A 21954-nucleotide genomic window follows, 5' to 3' on the forward strand; every position below is an offset into this window, starting at 1 on the left:
TTCTCAAATGAGTGATACTCCAGTGAGTACAGTTCGAGAGAATTAACTGATTTAGAAGCTATTAAGGTACCAGAGATTTGTACAGCATAGGTGAGAGGTTTCTTTAACTGACCATACCAACTTGAAGGCCAGAAAGTCATTGAAATATAGTGCAGAATAATCTCAAGGGATGGGTAGGATCATCCAGGCAATTTAAAGGAGAATAATAAAGGTAAAATGAATTTTTTTTGCCCTATAAACATAATATTCTGTATCAGTTTCTTCATGTAGTTATGGTACTCATTAAACAATGTGTTGATTCAAGATGCTGATTTAATAACTGGAATGGTTTATGTCTCCGTGACCTTTATTTAGAGTGTAATATATTGAGTTCTTGGATCTTGGTTCAGTGTAACTTTTAGTCCCAGAAGCAAATACATTACAATGTAGGTACTGCTCTGTTGTTTCTCAAGTTTTTTAGCTTGGGCATGGGAGCCATGGATGTGATTTACAGTTAAGATTTGTCTAGTGAGAGAAATCAAATTATCTTTTAAAACATATAAAACAGGATCACACTAAAGCAGTTAACATGACTGAAAGATTCTTGCTGTAATTTTGTTCTTCTTTCTTTGCTGCCCCAAATTCAGGGTTAGCTAAACGTGTTGGAGCACGACTGCTGCTGGCCTCTACGTCAGAGGTATATGGAGGTAAGAAAGATAAAACAGAGTTTAGAGCTGTAGAGATGTGATTGTGTAAAAAGGTATTTGCAAACCTTTTATCCAATTATAGAAAGACAGATTTTCATCACTGTCTTAGCTTGATTTCTTTGTCAGATGTATTTCTCAGAGTTTAAAATATGGACATTAGAGCTTGGCCATAAGTCTCTTGTCAGAGTGGTGGAAGGAGGTTTGGAATGTTGCCTTTAACTTTCCAATGTCTTAATTTATGTCTATCTTTCCAAAGGGCTTGTGGGGAAATTTTGAATCGTAGAATGATAAGGGTTGGAAGGGACCTTTAGAGATCATCTAGTCCAACCCTCCTGCAGAAGCAGGTTCACCTAGATCAGGTCACATAGGAACATATCCAGGCGGGTCTTGAAGACCTCCAAGGAAGGAGACTCCACAACCCCTCTGGGCAAATGTTGGACACTAATTGAAGCCCCTATATGCCAGAATGAAAACCTGTGAAGAAAGATAATTTCCATAGTAAATCTGCATCCCTTTTCCTGGTCACTTATAAATTGTGTTGTTATGATATATCAATCACCCTGGTGTGTAAAGAGACAAGGACATAACCTGCAAGTTTAGAAAGTCATGATTGTGCATTTGGGCTCTTGTGTCTCTTAAAATCTAATATTCATCAATAGTGCCATATCTCTACCATCTTCCTTTTACTGTTACTAAGAAGTATGAGTGAGAGAATGACTGACAGAACTGCTAGCTGGATACAGCAAGAGTCTTTATCACTTCTTTGGGATGCTTAACTAGGGAAAATCTCTGCTGTTGTGAACTCTTGCCTAATGGATAATAGCAGTGTTGCAAGATTAGTGGAGATTTGCAGGCACAGTCAGCTGCTCAGTGTTGGTAGTTGTGAGAGTCCAGGCTTTACACAATGAACAAACAAACAGAAAATACTCATCCGTGTAACAAGATACAAAGCTTTGTGACCAAAAAGTTAGGAAGGATAAAGAACAAACCTTAAGGAGTACGATTTTATTGGAATAACTTCAGTCAAGAAGATTCAAAGCAAATACACAAGCACGAAATCACCAAGATGACTAGCCAACCGAATGAGCATGTGCAGCATTCCTGCTGCCTCCCTTGCCTTTGAATAGCCATGGTCAGGCTTCACAGAGAAAATAGTAGCCCCAAGGACTCTTCTGAATTGAGCAAACTCCCTTCTGGAATAGAGCACCAACAGGCAAAAAAGCAGGTTTTGGAGCCTCATCGTTCTGCTGCAGACTGCCTTCTGAAGTGGAAAACATGAAACTCAGGCTTTGTTGTGTCAGGAAACCCAAGGTAGGAGGGAGAGTCAGCTCACGTTATACTCGTGACTAAACAGGCAAAGTATTTTTCCTGAAAAATAAAGGACAGAAAATAAAGTCTGAAAGTATTTGTTAGCTATTTCCACAGGTGTTCTCATAGCAGTATTGTATTGAGAGTTTCCATGTGCTTTGTGTGGCTGCCTTTGCCAGAAACGAGACAGAAACTGAAGTGGCCTTGCAGACCACAGCAACTTCTGGGACTTTTTAAGAATGCTACAAGCTTTTATCATGGGGCTGTTTAGTCTGGACAAGAGGAGATTGAGGGGTGATCTTATTCTATGAAAAGCATATAAAACCTCTTTGCATTTACCGTTGCTCTGTGGCTCTCATATGGCAGGAATTCATCTGTAGTTATGTCTGTGAGCAGCATAACAGCTGGGAGAGTTAATTGAATCAGACCATCACAGTTATTTTAAAAATTAGCTTGTAACACTTGAAAGTGTTACATACATTACTATGTATGCCAACTTCAAACCCAGAAAGAAGGATAGAGCAGCACAGATAGTAATGTGGGGAACTGTAACAAAGTGATTATAGAGTTTCAAGCATGTAGAGCACACAGACACACACACATACACATACAGATTCTTAGAAGACTTTTGGATACTTTTTTAAGAATCAAAAGCTTCTGTGCTGGATCAAACCAAAGAATCGCAGGGGGTTTGGACTAGGTGATCTCTGGAGATCCCTTCCAACCCCTACCATTCTATGATTCTGTGAATTGCCTGACCTGATTGTATTTGTCCAGTGAATGGTAGGGGTTGGAAGGGACCTTTAGAGATTACCTAGTCCAACCCCTCTGCCACTAGTGAAAATGCTTAGACTAAAACAGAAGAAACGTCGCAAGTACATTTTTATGTTCCCTTTCTTTAAGAAATGCAGTACTTCTTTATTTTATCCATTTTTCTTGGCTTGTTTCTGATTTCATAAAACTTCAAGATACTTTACTTTGTTTTTTTCCAAATACAGTAAAAAGTGCTGACCACATAACCTATAATATTTCTTCTGAATTACATTAGATATATGTCATACATATATATAGGTCATATCTATGCTCTTGACATAGTCTGTCTTTGCAAAGAAATACTGAATTTAGCCCTCTGTTCACACACCAATTTAGGGCAAAGCAGATGATGGCAGTTGTTTGCTTGTACACTGTTATCTTTCTGGTCTTGCATCATCTGTAACTGCCATTTTCATGGTTCTAGTGAATACACTTTTGAGGAATGGTGTTGAAACTTAGCATTTTTTATATGTATAGGTAGAGAGAAGCTCTTGAATTCTGTAACACCAATGATCTACTGAAAGATTGGTTTATGTAGTCTCCTTTTTGATAGAAAGTAATTTAAGATGTTTTTTTCTTCCCCACAGATCCTGAAGTTCACCCTCAAAATGAAGATTACTGGGGCCATGTGAATCCAATAGGTCCAAGAGCTTGCTATGATGAAGGAAAGCGGGTTGCAGAGACAATGTGCTATGCATACATGAAGCAGGTATCAAACTCATATCAAATGCAATGGATTTTCTGTAATTAATGAAGGCTAAATGTGTGGCAAAACTGGAATATGCGTATTTAGGGATAGGAGGGCGAAAGAGAGTGTCTTGAGTAGGAGTGCTCATACTGTGACTGCAAAATCTGTTTTCTTTAATGCAGAAGTTTTATTGCTCCCATCTGCTGTGTTTTTTTCCGATGAGCAGTGTTCTTCAAGAAAATGTGCTTTAGTCTTCTTAATACACGTAATATGTCTTTCGTTATCATAAATAGCTTATTGTATTGTTAATTTGTGTGTCAGATAAAAGTTGCTTTAAGTTGGTCCTGTGCTGAGAAGTACTTGATCAAATAGAACCATTACTGTTCAGTGGGGAATGTTTAATGAGCATAATTCAAATCAGAATACACAGGTAAAAATTACGAAGTTCTTCACAAGTACCTCTAATGGAGCAATATATTTTAAATCACTTCAGAAATGTCTTAAAATTATGTAGGTAAAAGTACAAAGCTTAGCAAACAATCTAAATACTTAACTGTGTAATGCACTTTTTCAGACGAATACAGTAATGTTAGGACAAAAATACAATTTCAAATATGTTTATGAAACGCCATGTCCCAGTTTCCTTGGGTTTCACAGTGAGCAAATAGAAACTCATCAACTTTACCTGTATGTGAATCTTATTTAATTGCTGTTCGTCTAGTCTCTGGGAGACTATTCAATTAGAAAATGTGATATATTAAACAAAATTATATCACTATTTCTTGGTGTTTGCAGCCTTAATATGCAAAGGTATAAATCAAATGTAGTATATTCTATAGCATTTCCAGACATCAAGTTATGAAATACTTTGAAAATGGAATTAAACAAGTGGTGCAACTTTCAGGATGGGATTTTAGTACAGAGGTTGTAGTAATGTTGTTCTTAGCTTTTCTGACAGAGAGAGAAGGTAGGGACTTTTGTCTCCTTTGTTCTCCTTTAAATCATATAAGGTCCAACATGGTGGTACTGATCTTGTTCAGAATGTCTTCTCTACTTCACTGTAGTAAAATATTCCTCATAGGTCTCCAAATCCGTTCACAGTCAAATATTGTAGATTTTATGAGAAATTCTTTTACTGTAAGACATTGAATGTTTTGCAAGTTTGTGGTACACACTGCAGTAATTCTTTTAGAAGGACAAGACTGTAGGTCATTTTGAAAGTCATGGGCTGTATCTTAAAGTCCCAGGATGAGTCATGATACTGTTGCATACATTTTGTGCAGGATTTACAAAAGATAGTTAAAGGTTTATAAGGTGGAACTGCAGTGCACATATACATTAAACTCATGATGCAAATGAGCTCTCTGTTGTAGGGGCAACTCCATGATGTATTTTTTACACATTACAGCTTAGTGAAGTCTGCCCAAGCTTGTCCCATGATCAGGTATATTCTGAAACACTGATCAGCTGTGGGATTTTTTTTTTCCAGAATTTCGATAATATACTGTTATAAAAGAAACATTATCTTTTGTTAGGGGAAGCATCTGACTTCCACTATGAAAATAAATATTGTGGTTTTAAGAGGGTTTTCAGATAAGAGTGACTTGACCCAAAACAATTGGAACAGCATTTTCCAGTGCAACTGAGGTCTTCCTGGGCATATATAGGCAGAGAAAAGTTGTGGGAGGTAAGGGTATAAATAACTTGGAGGGGAATTTCAGCACATAGTACTGCAATGCGAATTTTATTCTTTGATAATGAGTTGCGATTCAGTATACATTTAACTTCTTTAGAAAATGTGGATAGGATTATAGAGCTACCTTGAAAACCAAATATTCATTTAATGCTCCAAATCTGGCTTAATACAAAAATACTAGTCAGAATCTGACGCTACCTGCATGGCAGGGATCTAATACCGTTGCGCATTATGTCATAAGTACAAATACACAATATGTAAAATGCTTAGCATATTAAGGGTGTTTTGTTAATTGGGTTTAATTTACTCTATCATTGATCTACAAGGAAATTCTCTAGATCTGAAGCAACACTTTTTTGGGTCGTCATGGAACGTTGCAGGAAATTTTTCATCTCCTTCCACTTTCTCCATCCATTTTTTTGTACCAACTGTGTGACTCTGCAAGCTCCAGTAGTAGCAAATTGAATTAGTTGTAAATGGTGTGATGTGATAGTTGTAAAATTGTCTTAGAGTAGCTTAGATCTTCCAATTGAGATTTCCACTGGATGCCTTTCTAAGTGTATAGGAGTGAATTGAGTTATCATAATCAAATATTAAGTGGACAAGTGTCATGCAGGACCCTGAAGACTCAAGTTCAAAAAATCCCAGGAAAGGAAACACGTGTTAGAGGTGAAGTTTTATTATATTAATGTGAGAGAATAACACAGGCAAACTGATGCTTAAATTTGTTAAATATAGAAGCGCATTGCAGTTGCAACGTGAGGGTAATTTCTTGTTTTATATAGAGTTGTACTTTCCTCTTAATCTTTAATTTGCAAATTGAGTTGTTTTCAGTAATCATAAAAAGCCTTGATGTAAAATGCAGGGGTAATGAAAACTGTTGATTGAATGGCAACCGAAAAGGCATTGAATAGTGAAATATCAGGGAGTTATTGAGTAGTTAGAAAACAAATATCTATGCTGAATTAAAGCAGTTTGCTTTAATGTCCTTCAGGAGTTTATCCTATGTTTTTTAGTTGTTGCCTATTGTTTTCTTTCCTTGATACTCAACATAGATTACTTTTAAACACACGACATTCTTTTCTTGCGTTGTCACATGAAGTTTGCTAGCAGTTTGCTTAAGAAAAGATGCAGAATTGACGTTTTTGTGGAAGAATGGAATTGAAATGTGGTTCATTTTTAGAAGCCACGAGGAGTGATTCCACAGCCAGGAATATCAGTGAGGAGAAATTTGGAGAGGGACATCTCTAAGATGCTACAGGCAGTCAGCCACCTTGGGCACTGCCTATGAGGTAGAGTTGAAGTGCTATAGCCCCTCTCATCGTAAGGTAGAGTTGAGATGCTACAACCTCCGTCACTGCTGACTGAGACGGCATTGACAACCCTAAAGTGCAGGTGTCAGCACTGCAACTAGCGTCCCGTCTGCATTGTTATATACCAAGTCAGTGAAATTGAGAACAAAAAGAAAAAAATTGCCCACAGTTCCTTTCCTCTGTGAAGTCTGAGAGGTCACACACTCACAGTTATATTAGAATTTGCAGTAAATGTGGCAGCTCCATTGAAAATTTCAAGTACTGTTTGTTGTTAGTTGCTTTTGTCTTCATGATTAACTAGCACCACTTTGAATGTGAAAACATTGCTGTTTTCAACAATTGTAACTGCGTGGCTCATAAATCTGCTTTTATGCTTCGGAAAGGAGAAACAACAGATAAAAATCCTTCCCCATAGTTCAATAAAATGAAGTCCTGCAAGCTGTAATAATTTAGAGATCAAGTAATGCTTAGCTTTTGAAACTGACTTGTTCACAGAATTAGAGAATCAAAGAATTGTGTCAGTCGGAAAAGACCTTTAAGATCGAGTCCAACCATTAATCCAGCACTGCCACAGCCACCACTAAACCATGTCCCTAAGTGCCACACTGACAATTTTTTTTTAACACCCTCAGGGATGGTGACTCTACCACCTCCCTGTACAGCCTGTTCCAATGCTTGATAACCTTTTTTAATGAACAAATTTTTCCTAATCTCTGATCTAAACCTCTCCTGGCGCAACATGAGGCTCTTTCCTCTTGACTTGTAACTTGGGAGAAGAGACCAACACTCAATACAGTACAACCTCTTTTCAGGTAGTTGTAGAGTGATAGTCTTCTCTGAGTCTCCTCCAGGCTACACAACCCGAGTTCCCCCAGCTGCTCATCAGACCTATGCACTAGACTTGTCACTGGCTTCCAGTTAATCATCATACAGTCCTCTTGATACATTTTCTAAAACCTCCTCATATGTGTTCTCTGCACTATTGGATTAATGGATCTGCATCTTCACTGATGAGTTGTTAGAGCTGTATATAACCTTTTTTTTTTTCTTTTGCACTTGAATCAAAACATTGTGTTTGATCCTGCACAAAGGCAGAAATGGTATCTAGTTTTCAAAGCTCTCTGTGGACTAAGCAAATACAGGCAGTTTCCTGAGAACAGTCTGAGTACTTTCCATAGTGTCTGTGCTCTAGTTTTAGGGGTGGTTTTTTGCTGTGCTGTAAAAAAAAATCAGATTTTCTGATTTCCCTCAGGTAGTTGAACTCAATTCTTTGATTTTCATGTGGCTGTGCTGTTGTGCAAATTGAATTTTGAAGTCGTGAAGGCTTTAAAGTTTTTCTAGATATTGATTCACTTCAGTAAGTTTAGACGGTGTTTGAATACGTATATATCCGTAGCAGCATTAATTTTTGATGCAAAGTTTGTGTTGTTTCTGATGTTCTTTTAAAGGTGGTACACTTCTCATTTTTGACTGTAAGATGCTTAGTCCTCATACAGCCACTATTGCTCTAAAAGCATTGGTAAGGCATTGTCGTTCATCTGTAACTGTTGCTGTTATGCCAGTTCATGAGTGTAACTACAGAACTCTCCATTATGAGGAGGACTAAAATGAAATACTTTGGAGTATATATTGTTGTTTGCATGTGTTCCTTACCCTTATTGGAAACTTACTAGAGGCTGTGGTACAGCTCTCGTCTGCAGGGTATTATCGGCTTGGTTATTTTATCTGCCACTTTACATTCAGAAGCCTGTCTGAAGGGAATAGCCTAGTGATTCAGGAGTAAATAAACTTAAGTGGATACACATCCCTTCCCAAGAACCATGTCACCTGTTGAAGTGTTGGTGGAAAAGGCCTGTGGCTGTTTGCTTTGGTCATGTACAGTACATACAAGTGATGTGCAAGCTGAGGCAAGTGCTGCAAATAGGACATACTGTTTGCAGGGAGGTATAAATAATTCTATAAAGAGAACTCAAAGAGAAATTGTAGCTTTTTTAGTCTGGGAAGTGTTGAACTGTAAGCATGGTAATATTTCAGCCATAAGAGTACTGGAAGTGTGCCTTAGTTGTGTTCAGGGACCTGCATTATGCCAAAAAATAGTCAGCTGATTGTGATTATCATTCCTAGCTTGTTTAGGATCTTTATGAAAGTAAGATCTCAGCATCACTGTTTTTGCTAAATGATTTTAAAAAGCTGTCAGTAACCTGGAATTAATCTCATTTTACTTATACAATAGGCAGTACATAGATATGTAAAATACTTTGGACCAAGCTTAAGCTTCAGTGTAGAATATTGTAGCTTAAGCACATCATAGACGAGTCCTTGTGAATACTGTGCTCATAATTCTGCTGTGATTACAATTCAGGCGCTCGGGAACACTTTAGTTAATAATCTCTGAAACGTGGGAAAGACTATGAATCAGTCCGAAGGTGACTAATAAAGCAAGGGATGCAGGCAGCAAGCTTAGTAGTTTTAGCTGAAGTATTGATAAACACTTTTATCAGGACACAGTGTTATCCATGCAACTGTCCGGGCTCTCCCTGACAGATTATTTTTTAATCCAGTTGTCTACTGGAGAGAGAAAATTTCAGCTTTCTCTTTGCTGATTCTATATCAGTGGAGATCTAATTAATACTTACTATTCAGATAGATCCATGGACTTTCAAAGAAGGAAACACAGTTCATTAGTAAGAGAAGCTTGTTTGATACCCACAGCCACAGTATAGGTTCAAGCTGTTTTGGTTAAAAGAACTTTTAGACATTTGAGTTGTATTCTGTATTGTTCTGTTTTCTGAGCTAGTCAACACAAGGACATATCTTTTCATAAGAGGCTTAAAAAATTAAAATATATCTCTAAATTAAGATATTGTCATAGCATCCTTGTTTTCTGAAGCAGAGGCCTCTGGAATTAAGTGGCAAAGATTTATGCTAAAAACGATAGCTTTGTTTTGCAGAGGAAACTGGGTAATGCTACTTTTTGACTGACAGCTATAGAACTGTCTGAGTATTTCTTCAGAGGAAGTATTTCTGTAAGCTGCAACAATCACAGAATCTTAAGGAACGGAAGGGACCTTGAAAGATCATCTAGTCAAACCCGTCTGCCAGAGCAGGCCACCTAGAGTAGGTCACACTGGAACGTGTCCAGGTGAGTTTGGAATGTCCCCAGAGAAGGAGAGTCCACAACCTATCTGGGCAGCCTGTGTTAGTGCTCTGTCACCCTCACAGTGAAGAAATTTTTCCATATGTTTCTTTGGAACCTCTTATGTTCCAGCTTGTACCTATTGCCCCTTGTCCTGTGATTGGACATCACTGAGAACAGCTTGACTCCATCCTCCTAATGCCTGCCTTTTACATATTTGTGAATGTTAATGAGATCATGAGATCATCCCTCAGTCTCCTCCAAGCTGAAGAGCCCCAGCTCCCTCAGCCTTTCATCATAAGGGAGATGCTCTACTCCCTTCATCATCTTTGTGGCCCTGCGCTGAACTCTATCCAGAAACTCCTTATCCTTCTTGAACTGAGGGGCCCAGAACTGGACACAGTATTCCAGATGTCTTCTCTCTCCATCTCTACAGGTACAGTCTATGTGAATGTATCCGTACTGGTAGATCCTAGAGTGAGCTGAAGTATTTTGGTAGCCTTCAATGTTGCATTTTATTAGCTTTCTCTATGCTTTTTCAGATTGATCAAGGAACTTACTCTCTGATTAATCTGCTATAGGAAGGCATAGTCTTAAACCATGAGGACAGAAGCCAGTTGATCGTACTTGATCTCAACATCAAGGATTAGTCTCAAACTGTCTTTCATTCACCAGTATAAATGTGGGCCAAAAGTTTTTCCTCTTTCTCTAGGATATAATAAAATATTGTACATTATTTACTGCCACGAGGCTGGGGAAGTAGCTGTCTTTGCTAGTGGGAATATGGTCATAAGTAACATGTTGTTGTTAATACACAGACTAACAGGACATAGGTAAGAAGGTACTGTAGGTATTCAGAGGCACTCAGTACAAAAAGGAGTAGAGTTGCTCAACATGAAAAAAGATCACTTCAAAGGAGATGTTCATGAAGCAACGAAAGGAAACCTAGGACAACTAAGTCACCAACTCCAAGATCTCTTTGTGGAAGTTTCTTTTGAGAAGATAGATCCCCATTTTAAGGCACAAATGAAAATTCAAACGCATAAAAAAAATAGATTTTTCAAAGCAGTAGACTGCAGAGAAAAGCTTTGCTAGATGACACTGTAAATAAAAGATTACTCATTTTAAAAGACAGCATTACGGTGGGGGAGCAGGGAATAAACAGAAGGGAGAAGAAATACTGGATTCACTGTGGCTATGAGTAAGAGCTTATAGAGAACATATTGAGGTTTTTTCTAGATGCCTTGCTAATTTCCAGCCAATACTGGAAAACAAGCCTGCTGCTGTAACTTGTGCAGTACAAAAGAGGCTTTTTGGTCAGCATTGCTTAATGAGTTATTTTTATCTTGAGTGCTGGTTTCCAAGTGCCTCATTCTCTGTACAGCAAGGTGTGGAAAGCCTGCATGAAATACAGTCCCTCCTTGAACAAGTTGGTGTCCTTTTTAAGACAGTGCCTGCCAAAACAACAGAACAAGCAACTCTGTCAACAGATATATTTCCAGATGCAGTGAAAGCACTGGGAATCGCTCTGTAATATGCTGCTGGAAGTGTATGTTTTGACATACTACACTGCAATACTTGTTTAGCTAACAGAACATAAAGAAGTATCTTCCCAACTGATGCATTTTGCCTGGGAAGGGACTTCTGCTATTTCCAGGGTCTCAGCGGGGCCAAGTGGATGTTGTGAGGTTACATTTTTGCTTGCTTGTGGATGCGAACTTGTTGTGTGACAAAGACCCAAGACTGTAGCTTTTCCTGTGGCACAGTAGTTACCTCCCTGCTTACAGTTTATCTACAGATGTAATTAACATTTGATCATTGTGACTGAAACTTTATATGGGTCTCCATACGAGGAAATATTGGGCTTTTCCTGTGCTACTTGGCATTTCCCAACACCAAGTAGTAGCTAAAGTGTTGAATGTGCCTTTCACCTTTCTCTCTTCTGTAAAAAGCTAATCCCATAACTTTAACAAAACTTACTTGAGTATTCATTTGTTTCTGAGTCACTTGGAGATCCAAGAGGGAAGATCGGATTTTCCTGCAACATTCTCTTGTACATAAAGCTATGTTTATTTCCAAGGATCTTTCTTGAGTGAAGGATATGTGAGCTGTAGCCTGAGATGTACCAACAATACACTTCTTACTTGCTCACTATTGTCTTCCAAGAAAATGGTGAGCATTTGTCTAAGCCTTAATACGAGGCATTGAAAATACAAGATGTTCTGTATATCCTCTGAAGGAATAACCTAGTGTTTGTAACTTTTGACTTCAGTTGTTACTTCAGTGAAATCATCAGCACAAAGTTTGCTTCACACATTTCCTGTGGCTGTTGCAAGGATGTCTTCATCTGGGAGCAGGAAGGACCAGGAAGTATGAGGAGGATTCATAGGCCTGGGCTACTGCTGTCACGTGATAGCATATATCTATTAACAGCCTATCACACTTCCCTGAACTCATCTGTCCTGGTTTAGGCCCATCAGGGAACAAAAGACCACAATTAGCCTCAAGTACCAGCAGCACAGGCTGCTCCAACATGGATTTATCCCAAAAGCTGCAGCTCCTCTCTGCCTCTCATGTGGATCTGCTGTGTGGCACGCAGGCTCTCCAGCACGGCCTGTGCCATGGCCACCTCCCCACACAGTCTCTCACCCATCCGGGCTCACTCACATGGAACTGCTGATGGCTCTCAGTCCCTGCCATGGCCCTCCATGGGTTGCAGGGGTACAGCCTGCGTTTTTACCACGGCTTGCACAGGGGTCTCTGGTCTGGTGCTCCCCCTTCCTTCCTCCTTCTTAGGCTGAAGGGTCTGCATGTTCACCTCCATCTTGTACCACTCATACACCTCCTGCCAGCACTTCAAATTCCCGTCCCCTAAATAGTGATCGCAGAGGCGCCAGATTGGTCTCCCTGGGCTGGAGGTGGGTGTGAACCCAGGAGCCAGGGAAGAGTCCAAAAGCTCTTTACCTGGTCTTCACTGCAACCTGCTCCCCCTGTTACCAAGCAAAAGCTGCTCCTTGCTACACCATGACATCATCTCATCAGGAGCCAAGGGCATGCTTCAGCTCACAAAGGCCAAACTTCCTTCTTGTAGACTTGATAATGAGCTTGTCCACATGAGTAAGTGTCAATAAACAAAAGGTACCCAGAGAACAATGACTTCAGTCTGTGGTATCCCAGTGTTAAAATGTTTTGTCCAGATAGTTCCCAGTTTCATGTATTTGTTGCATTTTGCTTCAAATATTTGTAAAATATCCTGCAGAAGAAACTTCTGGGAATGCTTGACATTTTTCTTGGAAAAAACTTAGCCATTGTAGAAACATAGATGGTAATGTATGCATTTCCACAGCCTAATAAGTATCAGGGAGCTAAGAAACATCGAGACTGTGGTTACAAAACCACTTACTTTATAGCATTCCTAAGGATACTTAGGTTAAGTGTTCAACTTTTCTAATCTTTGGAAGTGCTACCTTGGTACTATGGTGATTTTGAGACTTCACTTATCTGCAAAAAAATGTAGGTTGTTGTAGAAAAGGTACTATTGAAAAATCTTAAAGTTCTTGTTGGAAGAGAATGTGTGTACTGAAACGATCAGCTCTTCTAGGACTGATTTAGAATTTGCATTACAAATACTAAGAGGCAGTGTAAGTTAACCTTGCTATATGCACTACAGTTTCCACTAGAGAAGAGTTTAGAAGTATTTCATGGTGAGTAAACAATGCTTGTTAAAGCTGTAAGAGGGAGTCTTAAGAAGGCTTTTGGACAGGGGCGAGTTAATTTGCACTTTTAGGAGGAAGAACACTCTTACTAAGGCAGTAACAAATCTTTTTTCTTTGTCTGCAGGAAGGAGTTGAAGTGAGAGTCGCCAGAATATTCAATACATTTGGTCCTCGAATGCATATGAATGATGGTAGAGTTGTCAGTAATTTTATCCTACAAGCCCTTCAGGGAGAACCTCTAACAGTAAGTAATGACCTCTCACGTGGTAGGAGGAACTGTGTGTCATTGCATCCTATCCGCCTGTGCTATGAAAGAGGATGGATTCTAGAAAACACTGAGGTTTCTCTCCCTGTGTCTAGAAATATAGTCTTTCAGTGTTATCAAAATCAAAAGTATAGAATTATATGTTCAAAGACTTGCTCTGTTGGTGGTATTGGTGTTACTTTCAGAGAGAAAACCAAGGCAACCAATTGTAATCTGAGAAAGTATTTTAATTGTCCTGAACTTGAATCTCTGTCACAACTCTTCTGTGAGGACATAGCATGACAAAGCTTATATGTGTCATATGTGTAACATAATGTTAAGGGCCTTCAAGCTACATCACAAATTAGTAATTAAAGCTGTCCAGGACTGGTTTTTGTTATCATAAAGAAACAGATCTAGCATGACACACATCTGTACAGCTAAATTTTCCTGCTGAAGCAAGTTGCCACATCCAGACTGTTTGTTGTGAATGGTCATTGTGTCTTGATAGTGCTTAAGCAGTGTCACAAAATTGCCTGGGAGAGCAAGAATTACTCTGCTTAAGATGCTGCTTGAACTTTAGCAAATCAGACAGTAGCTGATGTATGCTCTGTTTAGATTACTGTTATAAAATAATGAGAAATTTTTAAAAATACACAGAGACATTCTGAAAGAGGGAGAGAGGGAGAAGTGATTTGGAATATGAGATCAGTTGTGAGCTTGTAGAAACATTTACTGTTTATATGATATGCAACAATAAATGTCATATAATTATTAATATTAATTTTCATTCTAATTAATATTACCTAGATTAGAAGAGCCAAGTACCAGGAAATCACTCAATGACTTCTGCTAAATAACTAAAAGTGTATCTGTGTACCTCCGTGGGGCAGCTATCTTGAGATTGAGACAGCGTTCCTTCTGTTGGAAACTGTAAAATCCAGAGTTCAGCCAGAAATTCCTTTGGGAAGGAGCAGATAATCCAAGGAGAAAAAGGATGGGAATTTTGTGGCAACTCTCACTTCTGTGATTCTTACAGAGCAAAATCAGAAACTGAACAGAACATTGAATAGACCAGGGACTAAGTCATGCCTAGGCAAGTGAAGCTTGGTGTCCTGTGATTTACTCTTTTTCAAATAATATGTCAAAATATGGCTACCCTCTACAAAACTTGAGTAGTCCAAACCTACCCTGGCACAGCCCATTTCCTCTTGTCCTGTCATTCATTACTGGAGACATCAAACCTCACCTCGCTGCAGCCTCCTTTCAAGGTAGTTGTGGAGAGTGATCATGTCTCCCCTCAGACTCCTCCAGATTAAACATCCCCAGCTCCCTCAGGTGCTCCACATCAGACTTGTTCTCTGGAGCTTTCACCAGTTTCACCAGCTTTGAATGCTGTGTTCGCTACATCTCTTAATGATTTGCTTTATGTCCAGAGAGTTTCTTTTTTTTATTTCTACAAAGCACTGCCAGTGCTCAGAGTATAGGTGCAATTGTGTTGTCTTGGCTATGACCAGTATTTACTAGGACATACAAGATTTAATGTGTCAAATAAGTGAGATAAAAACTGCAGATGTCAGGGCTTAGTCTTGTAGCTGACAAAAGCAGTGAGCCCAGCTTGCCTGGTCTCTGATGGGAGTCTCTTTATCACTGAATAGACTATTTGCAAAATCACATGGATTCAGTATTTTTTTTCCTTTCAAAACAAAACAAAAGGTAGAAGGAGCTTCCTTTTCTTACCCAGGCATCTCCCCAGAGCTGCAGACTGAGAGTAGTTGTGTTTGTTACAAGATGCTAAGAAGCAGACAAGAAGATGGAACTTCTTGCTTTGACACTTTTGATCCTTGTAGGACTCACTTGTATCAAAATATGAGTGCAACAACATACTGGTTTGTCAGTATTGTATGTTTCCAGGATAGCATCCTGGGGCATGAAGTCTAAGCCTCTAAATCCTGTTAATAAAGCTTATCTAGCCTATAGAGGTACTTTGAATTTTTCAAGTTTGTTCCCCAGTGCATGTAGTGAGTTATTGCCATATTTGATCTCTCACATGTTTTTTTCATTCATGCTTAGTTTCTCAAGATTTATTGCAAGTAGTACTGTAACATTTCCTAACAAGAACAGAGTGAGAGTAGTAACTGGAAGTTTTGTGAAGCCTTTTTAAATGTGAGGTAATTATTTTATTTTAAAACATACGGTCCATGGGATATTTCAGAGCATCAATAAGAGCAGCCTAGAGTCAGCTGTTCTGTGGGGGGGAGAAAGTTTTTTCCATTTTTGTAACTGCAGTGTTGTCCAGACTTTATCAAGAGTGTAATAGAGGAGAAAATAGAACATTTTGCCCAGCATCACTGTTCTGCAGGGAGTAACTGTCTGACATTGAAAAATTACTGAATGCGAGGAAAAAACTAAAGGGAGAGTTGTTTAGCTGCCCAGGTCAAACAGAATGAATTATCAGCAATAAGTCTTCAAAGAATTTGGCTGACAGGAATACCAAGTGTTGACCTTTTTAGAAACACAACATATCAATCTCTTTGTTTAAAGTAGTTGTTGAAATGGAGAAAATCTCTGGAGAAAACTATCTCTTTAATTTGAAGAAATTGTTGTCTATACAAACGTGACCATTATTGCTTTGTGTTATTGTAAAGGAAGGATGTATTAACAGAAGTTGGGAGGTATTGAGAGAGATTGGGAGGAGGAAACTACATCGTATGTATTAAGTGACTTAGTTCTGTGAAACTTAGCCCACTAGCTAAAAGAAAACAAGCAAGAAGCTCTATATACATACATAAAAATTGTTCCTTGTTTGCTTTGGGAGTCCATGAGGAGGCTGTGTCAGCGTGCTGTCCTGGTACATTCCCCTCAGAATCCATTATTGAATAAATTCTTAAACCTTAATCTTATTTAAACTCTTGTGTCTTCCCCAATGCCTACTGAAATGTGAACTCTTCATTCTGAATCAGCCTCTGAGAATAGCAGGCTTACTGAGTGATAGATGATGGCATGTATACCAACTGTATTGTCTTTCCTCTCTCCTAGGAAACAAACGTGTTCTCTTCTGTCTTTCCAAAAAGCTTTTCTCTTGTAGCAGGTCAATAGTAAGATATGTATGTCCCCAGTTAAACTTAAGTGTTTTCACCACTTAAATATGCTTACTGATAGCTTTCAGAATTTAAGTATTCATGTTCTAGGGACTTTAGTGCTGCATGCAATTAGACTGTGAAAAAGATAGTTGTCTGATACTGTTATGTACATCTTAAGTATTCTTTAGTGTCTGTGTCTGAATTTACATAACTTACTTGCATCAAAGTGCAAGCTCATAATCTTAGAAAACTTTTTATTTCTTCCCCTCTAAGATTTTGGTACAAATCTGTATGGATGACTTTGGGAGTCATATCTTACAGAAAATACTCCACCTCCTGTTTGCCCAGATAGTAATTTTTAGAGCCACATTTTTTTTTGTCCTGATTGCTTTAAACACAGTGCTTTTTTTTTTTCTTGACAAATGTTTTTAGAGACCACTAATATTTGGTGGTCTCTTTGAAGTTGGCTATTGTTAATGAGTAAATCGAAATTGTTCATCACAACCACATCTTAGTAGTCTGAAGTTTACTTTAAATATTTGGTGCTCATTTCTGGCTGAGTCCATGCTGCAGCATCTTTCAATGTTCCAAGAGAGCACAGAGCATCATTCTGTCCTACATCTCTGAGAATGCTTCCTACATATAGAGCTCTGGTTAACAAAATGCTTAAGGGTATGTTTACTGGAGACACATCCAAGACGAAGACAACCTTCACAGAACTGATACTTTGCCAAAGGCTTTTGCGAGCACATCTTTTTCCATTCCTGAAACAGTGAGCTTGTGTCTCAGGCGTTTCTCCTTGGGACGTTTTCCTAGAATGATGACGAAAAGATAATTGGGCTGGAGAGAAGTTTTATATTTATGTAACTTTTCTAAATTTTTGTCTCATTTTAGGTCTATGGACCTGGAACTCAGACAAGAGCTTTCCAGTATGTCAGGTAATCCTTGTTTGTATGGTCTGATATGCTTCACTTCACAGTTCTTTCAGCTTGGCCAACTATGTATACACATACATTTTAGTCACAGAAATTATGTTCACTCTGGCCAGCTTTACCTTCAGAAAGGAGACACTAAAGTTTTTTAAAAGTGCCAAGAAAGAAAACGTTATTTGGTTTAGAGCTTTGAATTGAGATCATAGAATGGTAGGGATTGGAAGGGACCTTTAGAGATCATCTAGTACAACCCCCTTACATCAGGTCACACAGGAATGTGTCCAGGCAGATCTTGAAGATCTCCAAGAAAGGAGACTCCACACCCTCCCTGGGCAACCTGTGCCAGGGCTCCCTCACCCTCAGAGGAGAATAGTTTTTTCTTCTGTTTAAATGGAACTTCTTGTGTTCCAGCTTCATCCCATTACCACTTTTCCTGTTGCTAAATACCATCAAAAAAAAGTGATGCCTCAACCTCCTGACATCCATCGTTTAGATATTTGTAAATATTAATAAGATGCCTCCTCAGTCTCCTCTAGACTAAAAGACACTAATGTATTCTTACCTTCAAGGGCCAGCAAGTAACGGGTAGGTAAGTTTTTAATGCTGAGCAGTTTGTCTGTCCTTGCATTTTGATGCAATGCTGCCACCTTGTGCCTTTGGGGGTGTCGAGTCGGTGTGTGCACTGTACATCATCCACCATCCCCTTCTGGGGTAAGAAACCAGTGAACCACGTGGCTTGAGGGGAGGGGTCCTTGTTTAACCCCAGCCAGCAGCTAAGTGCCACCCAGCAGCCCTAGGGGGGTGGAGAGGAGAATCAGGGGAAAAAATACAGTAAGCCTTGTGAGTTGAGATGTGAACAGTTTAATAACTAAAATGACTATAATAATAGTAACAATAATATATGATAATAATAATAACAATAAAGAAGAATATAACAACAAAGAGATAAACAAAACTCAAAAAAACCTCTCAGGCCATGCACAATGCATTTGACCAATTTCCAAGCAGTGATGTATCCCTCCCCACCAACTTCTCCCCAGTTTCTGTACTGGGCATGATGTCCTACAATATGGAGTAGCCTTTTGGCTAATTTGAGTCAGCTGTCCTAGCCATTCTTCCTCCCACTTTCTTATGCCTCCCCAGCCCACTTACTGACACTGCAGGGTGAGGAGCAGAAAAGACCTTGATGCTGTGCAAGCACTGCTCAGCAGTAACCAAAACATCCCTCTGTTATCAACGTTCTTCTCAGTGTAAATCCAAACCAACTACTAGGAAGAAAATTAACTCTATCTCAACTGAAACCAGGACACAAGTTGTTGCTGTACTAATATTTCAAACGTAAGCAAGGCAGTAATGCACTTAGAAAAAGTGAATTTGTTCCTCATAATCTCATGTTCTGTCATGCTGACTGAACTTCTGTGTCAGACTTCTGGGTTGTTTTTATCATTCTGTGCTTGGAAACATCTCTTCCTTCTGCTGAAATAATAACAGCAGCGACAGATGTTACAGAAACACCATTAATTCAAAGTAGCAACTCATTTCCTGGTTATAATAAAAAGGATGTGGATTTGTATGTCCAGAGGCAAGCTGCTATGTTTGTTGCTAGTAATCCAAAGTAACTTTGAATTATTTTGCTGGGGAGAGGTAGCACCAAAATGCTGTATTTTAGCAAACTAAGAATTTCTGAAAGTGAGGAGAAAGTTCAAGCAACAAACTGCAAAGCAGAAGGTGGTATCATGTACCTCTGTGTTACAACTTACTCTATTCTCTTCGGAATGTGTTGGAAATGGACCTCTAAATATGCTTGGGGGCTGGAGGAAAGAGGAAGTGTTAATTACTTTTAATAACTTGATGTTTTTTTAGATTCTTTCAAACACTCAGCTAGCCTCTAGTTCAGTGTCTCTTACAATAAGGACTGTGGAACATACAGCTGAAAAACATACACCCATTGAAGTATATACTGTTAATCTGATTTTAGCATTCCTCAGATGCCTGATCTGCTTTACTGGAGTTCTGAGGAGGCAGCTCTCATCTTTGATAAGAATATTATTTATAGGGAAGTGGAAATTGCCTCAATCTGTTCTTCCCTTTTTATAGTGATCTTGTGAATGGGTTGGTGGCGTTGATGAACAGCAATGTCAGCAGTCCCGTCAACTTGGTAAGTAGGAGAGTTCCACTCTACTGTGTTTTCTGTACAGTGCTCAACATCACCTCAGTTTTTCTCCTCATCATTGATGCTGATTTGTAGAAGTAAATGGAGCAAAAAAAGTCTTTCCGTTATGAATAGTGTGTTCCTCCATGTATTTTCGTTATAAGTAAAAAGATTAAGCTCCTAGATGTTGAGGCCTTGCAGTTTCATCAACAGGGTAAATTTTCTAGGGTTTTTCATTTGTTCTAACAAAAAGATTTATGTGATTAGAACATGAAAAAAATGCAAACACAATATGAACGTGAGAATGTGAAAAATGCCCCAAGGAAGTGATTGAAGTCTGGGTTTAATGAAAAAAAAAAGCACCGAAGGATTACTCTGCTCTAAGTAATTAGCAATCACATCATACTAGCCTTGAGTAGAGGGAAATGGGATAGCATTTGATTATATCATCTTCTAATATTGATTAAGTCTGGTTAAAACTTAACTTTTCTATTAAGGTTTTTTGAGTTCTCTCCCATTTGGTGTCACCTTATTCTGAGCAGTGGATATTAGAAAAAGGTTGCATATGCCAAGTCCTTTCCAAGTACACCAACTTTTGCCAAACCAGATATTCAACTTTTCAGGGCACTTGTTCACTGTTTTTAACTTTTTATACTGTGACCATGAAATCATTTCTATGTTTCTATCCAAATACTGATATTTTTAAAGCCCATGACACATCTCAAGAAAACTCATTGTTTAAATCTGTATGTACTTAGATGTTTAGCTTTAGGTTAAACAAGATGTAATAAAGAAGATTTCTGTAACAAGGGCAGTTAGAGACGGAAGGAGTTGATTCTGAAAATGAGCTAATGCTAAAAGGAAGCTTTCAGCATTGTGTTTTGAAGTGGTGATCAAGAGTTCACGTGCAAGTTGTTAAAAAATAAGACAGTGAAGACAAGAAATGTTGTATAGGAAAGCACTTAGCCCTTATATATTTTGATATTATATAAGCTGTAGTATATATGGAAATAGCTGAATTAGTTTGGTTTTCTAACTTTGGATGAACTGAATAATGCTTCATTGCATCATCTGTCCTGAGCTCAACAAAGTCCTTGAATCCAGTTTTCAAACTGATGATGTGGTTGTATGGGCTGCTGAGTGACGTATGTCTTTACTGTATGGAATGAGGTCCATTTGCCTATTCTTTACAGACTAATTTTTTTGGGCACCCTCCTACATACATTGAAGTACCAAGGAACATGTAATAGAGGGTAACTTTTATAACAAGCTTTTTAAAGTTACATTTCTTCCATCCAAGTAGGAATAAGGCATAATGTTAAGCTTGTTTAGTGCTTAATATAGAAACATAGAATCATTTTGGATGGAAAAGCCTTTCAAGGTCATCCATTCCAACCAATAAGCTAACAATGCCAAGCCCACCACTAACCCACGTCCCTCAGCACCTCTGTGTATGAATCATCTCATGTCAGAAAGCTAGTATGTCATAAGGAGTTTAACTGGTTTTGTAATGAATATCCCTTCTATTTCTAGGGAAACCCAGAAGAGCACACTATCCTAGAGTTTGCCCAGTTAATTAAAAAACTTGTTGGTGAGTAGGATAAGTAATTTTTAGTAAAGCTTATGAATTACTTTTTGTCATTAGATGGTTATTTCTTGATTAGTGAGTGTATGGATAATTTAATTGGTCTTTGAATCTCTTAATAACTTTATCAAAGGCATGTAATTGTATCCTGATCATATAATTAACTATTAATAAGATAATCCAAATCCTCTCAATTGTGTGTAAAATGTTGCATGAAGAGTAGAAAGAATGGATTCTTTCTGTGTATCTGTGCAATCTGTACCCATTACTTCGTATAATGCAATTTTTCAGCTTTGTTTTGGCACAAGGGCAGCACATAAATGAAGTGTAAAACACATGAATGAAGATGTCTTGCATAACATCTTAGCTGAAGTACAGATACTTCAGCAAGGTGATTCTTCGCAATTATGCAGGTCATCCTCCTTCAATCACCACTAAAAACCTCATGCTGTGGTTACATTTACTTCTCTACTTTCCGCTGATCTACCAGTGACTCAGGCAAGGGCTGGTAACATCTCCCTTGTATGTGGCTGGCAAGAAAACACTGTGGCTTTCTTTTCATTCTTTCCCTGATAGCTGTAACAAATCAGAGCTCTCAAGAA

General features: G+C 38.6%; 1 protein-coding gene across 1 annotated transcript in view; it reads left to right on the forward strand.

The window, feature by feature from the left end:
• The window catches only part of UXS1 (UDP-glucuronate decarboxylase 1), a 68186-nt gene that overhangs the window by 39566 nt on the left and 6666 nt on the right, over positions 1 to 21954 (forward strand). The window contains exons 8-13 of the mRNA XM_061997333.1: positions 627 to 686; positions 3395 to 3516; positions 13481 to 13600; positions 17578 to 17621; positions 19713 to 19773; positions 21301 to 21358. Of these exons, the coding sequence (XP_061853317.1) occupies positions 627 to 686; positions 3395 to 3516; positions 13481 to 13600; positions 17578 to 17621; positions 19713 to 19773; positions 21301 to 21358 (465 nt within the window). The remainder of the gene's footprint in view (positions 1 to 626; positions 687 to 3394; positions 3517 to 13480; positions 13601 to 17577; positions 17622 to 19712; positions 19774 to 21300; positions 21359 to 21954) is intronic.

The sequence above is a fragment of the Colius striatus genome, chromosome 1 (genome assembly GCF_028858725.1).
Source record: "Colius striatus isolate bColStr4 chromosome 1, bColStr4.1.hap1, whole genome shotgun sequence".
Taxonomy (NCBI): Eukaryota; Metazoa; Chordata; class Aves; order Coliiformes; family Coliidae; genus Colius; species Colius striatus.